This window comes from Bidens hawaiensis, unplaced genomic scaffold (genome assembly GCF_021521415.1).
Source record: "Bidens hawaiensis isolate Kalapana, Puna unplaced genomic scaffold, B.hawaiensis_p1.1 tig00000888_1, whole genome shotgun sequence".
In the NCBI taxonomy this organism is placed as follows: domain Eukaryota; kingdom Viridiplantae; phylum Streptophyta; class Magnoliopsida; order Asterales; family Asteraceae; genus Bidens; species Bidens hawaiensis.
Window position 1 is genome coordinate 306,345 of NW_027491051.1, and position 2,894 is coordinate 309,238.

General features: G+C 39.5%; 1 protein-coding gene across 1 annotated transcript; it reads left to right on the forward strand.

The window, feature by feature from the left end:
* Positions 1–1,873: 1,873 nt before the first annotated feature.
* Positions 1,874–2,437, forward strand: LOC143543580 (uncharacterized). Its single transcript, XM_077035871.1, has one exon. It carries the CDS (start codon positions 1,874–1,876, stop codon positions 2,435–2,437), a length of 564 nt encoding a protein of 187 aa, XP_076891986.1.
* The last annotated feature ends 457 nt before the right edge of the window (positions 2,438–2,894 follow it).

The following is a 2,894-nucleotide window of genomic DNA, read 5'->3' on the forward strand; positions in this document are numbered from 1 at the left end:
GTCATTTCAACACACTTCAAGTTTATGTTTATGTCTAATCACCTCATTATGTATATGTATCTTAGGCTTAGTCCATGTTTTTCTACTAAACATTATATGGCATTAGTACCTTGGGAATGTCGGTTTTTGAGCGATTTAAGACGAGATCCAAGTTCCTTGACGTTAACCACAATGTTAAGAGTCTACAATATGTTCAAATAACATGAAATAGGTGGATTATGGTCAAGTAAAATGATGAGACCGTGGCTGGACAGAATCTGTGTTTTTCCAGCCACCATAAACTGTTACAACTCGAGTTTTCGGCTTACCTAATGCTGAAATGAAGCCGGAAATGGATGTTAAAAAGGTGGTTCGTGATCCTTGCGAGTTTCCTTGGATTCCTAAACAAGAATCACCCAAAAATACCAAGTGGTTTGTGAGATATGAACAAAAGAAGAGAGGGGGGGTACTGCTGGAAAATGCAGTTTCCAGTAGTGACCTTTGAAGGGTCAAAGCTTCTTACCGAGTCTTCCGGGCAGAGATCCGTTCAAGGCTTTCTACCACGGTTTAATGATTTCTTCTAGCTTTCCAACGATATATAGGGTTCAAGATGTTCAGAGCAGCATTATAGAGAAAACGGGTTGCAAAGAGGCGGCTGTGGTGGTGCTCTGCTGCTGCCTTCGGCCGAGAGAAGAAGAGGTTGGTTTGGAGCTATGTTTCTTGAGTTTGTGTGTGGTGTTTTCCATCCAAGTACTTGGTCTTATTTATAGGAAAACCCAAGGGAACACATCCCTTGGTTTGGGGGATTATAATCTTATCAAATCAAGTGCAATAGTGATCAAAGTATGGTGTTTATTGTTGTTTATTTGAGGGAATGGGGGAGGAGGCCATAGGGAATGGTTAGGAAGATTTTTGCTTGATCATGTAGTACATTCACAATTATGATGTTGAAGATGATGATGATACATGATCATGATACATATGGATGCATGGATAATGGTTTATAAGATTTAATGTGGTGTTTGTTCCTTGTACATTAAAACTGAATGGGAAGAGGTTGGGGTTCGGCTTTGGGCTGCAAAGGGAAGGTATTATGGTCATTTAATAAATATATTGGTTGTCCAAATGTAGTGCTAAGTTCAATCTTGGTTCGGGTCTTAAGTGGATAGTCGTTAGGACGAGTTGATCATCGAGTAAACAAGTTATGGAATTTATATTGGACTTGGGTATTATGAGCTTCTCTTAATTTATTTGGTCACCTATAAAGTATTATAGATGGTATGGAACCCGGTATTTATTTCGGTTCCCGGTATGATGTATATTTAAATTTAGCCCGGAGTTATATTCGGTTAAATAGTGCTCCATATTGTAATCTTTCATGGATTGTTTAAATTATTAACTCCATATTATTTTGACTAGTATACCTTTAATTCCTTCATAGTTTCATATCTTGGTCGTCTCACTGTATAATGTATCATTGATTTGGCCGGTTCAGCGACTATATTCTATTATTTAAACGTTTATGGCGTTTTGGTCCAAATTAGGGAATTAGGACATTACTGGGCATGGTCTTACCATTACCCCTTATATTGGATCATAGATATATATTTAGCTTGATATATTTGTCACCTCTAAACTATTACTGGGCTATCTTCATCATATAGCCGTTCTCATCGGCACTTTATACAATCCTATAGGCATTAACGACTGTTCTCGTCCACATTTCAAGTATACTATGGTTTATACCTCATATAAATTATATAAATGACCCTTAATTTTGATCAATTATAAAGATTAAAGAATATGGAAAATTACCGGGTGTCACATTAGTCCCTCAAGTTCACCGACTTTTGACTTAGAGTCCGAAATTACTTCCAACAATTTAGGCGAAATAATGGCAGAATTACAAGTTGTAGGAGGAATCAAGAAATTGAACCAGAGCAACTACAAACAATGGTCGACATGCATCAAGTCGTATCTTCAAGGTCAAGATCTTTGGCAGGTAACGAACGGTACCGAGACGAGACAACCCGCGAACGATATTAACGGTAGTATCTGGAAGTGGCAAGTAAAAGCGGGTCGGGCAATGTTTATTATCAAGACAACGATGGATGATGATGTTCTTGATCACATTCAAGATCTCGAATACCCAAAGCAAGTGTGGGATATGCTAGAGACCTTATTTACGAAGAAGAACGATGCTCAATTGCAACTAGTCGAAGGCGAGTTGATGACGGTTTCCCAAGGCGATCGTCCTATCGCACAATATTTTCGCAAGGTAAAGAACTTGTTTCGAGAGATTGGAGAACTCGGTCCACAATCTTGGGTTAGCGATGCTCGTATGAAGCGGATGCTCATCCACGGTTTAAGGCCGGAGTATCGTAGCTTCGTTACCGCTATTAAAGGTTGGGCGACCCAACTGAGTATAACCGAGTTCGAGAATATTCTTGCCGGATAAGAAGCCTTAGCAAAACAGTTAGCTGGGGTGTCAATTAAAACTGAGAGCAAAGCCTTGTATGTCAGAATGAAGGAGAAGCATCGGTTCTACAAAAATAAGAACCATTATGGCGAGAAAGGCAAGAGTAAGTACTGGGAGAACGAAAAACGTGAACGACCGAAGAAGAAAGAATGGAACAAAAAATGTCGAGTTGAAAACTCTGAAGAAGATTCATCGAACAAAGAGAACCGAGACAAGGAATCAAGGAACCAACAAAAGCAATTTCCGTTTAGGTGCCATGACTGTAGACAAAAAGGACATGTGGCAAGGTACTGTCGAGAGCTTAGGGAGGAAGGTAATGCAGCTTTGGTTAAAGAAGAAGAACCGTGGGATGTGGAGGTTAATATGGCTGAGGTTTAAGAACAATACACAGTTGACACCGAATTCAAGCCGAACCTTGTAGATGAATGGTTTGAAG

Excerpts from the sequence above, each read along its gene's own strand:
- LOC143543580 (XM_077035871.1), top strand. The coding sequence starts at position 1,874 with ATGGCAGAATTACAAGTTGTAGGAGGAATCAAGAAATTGAACCAGAGC.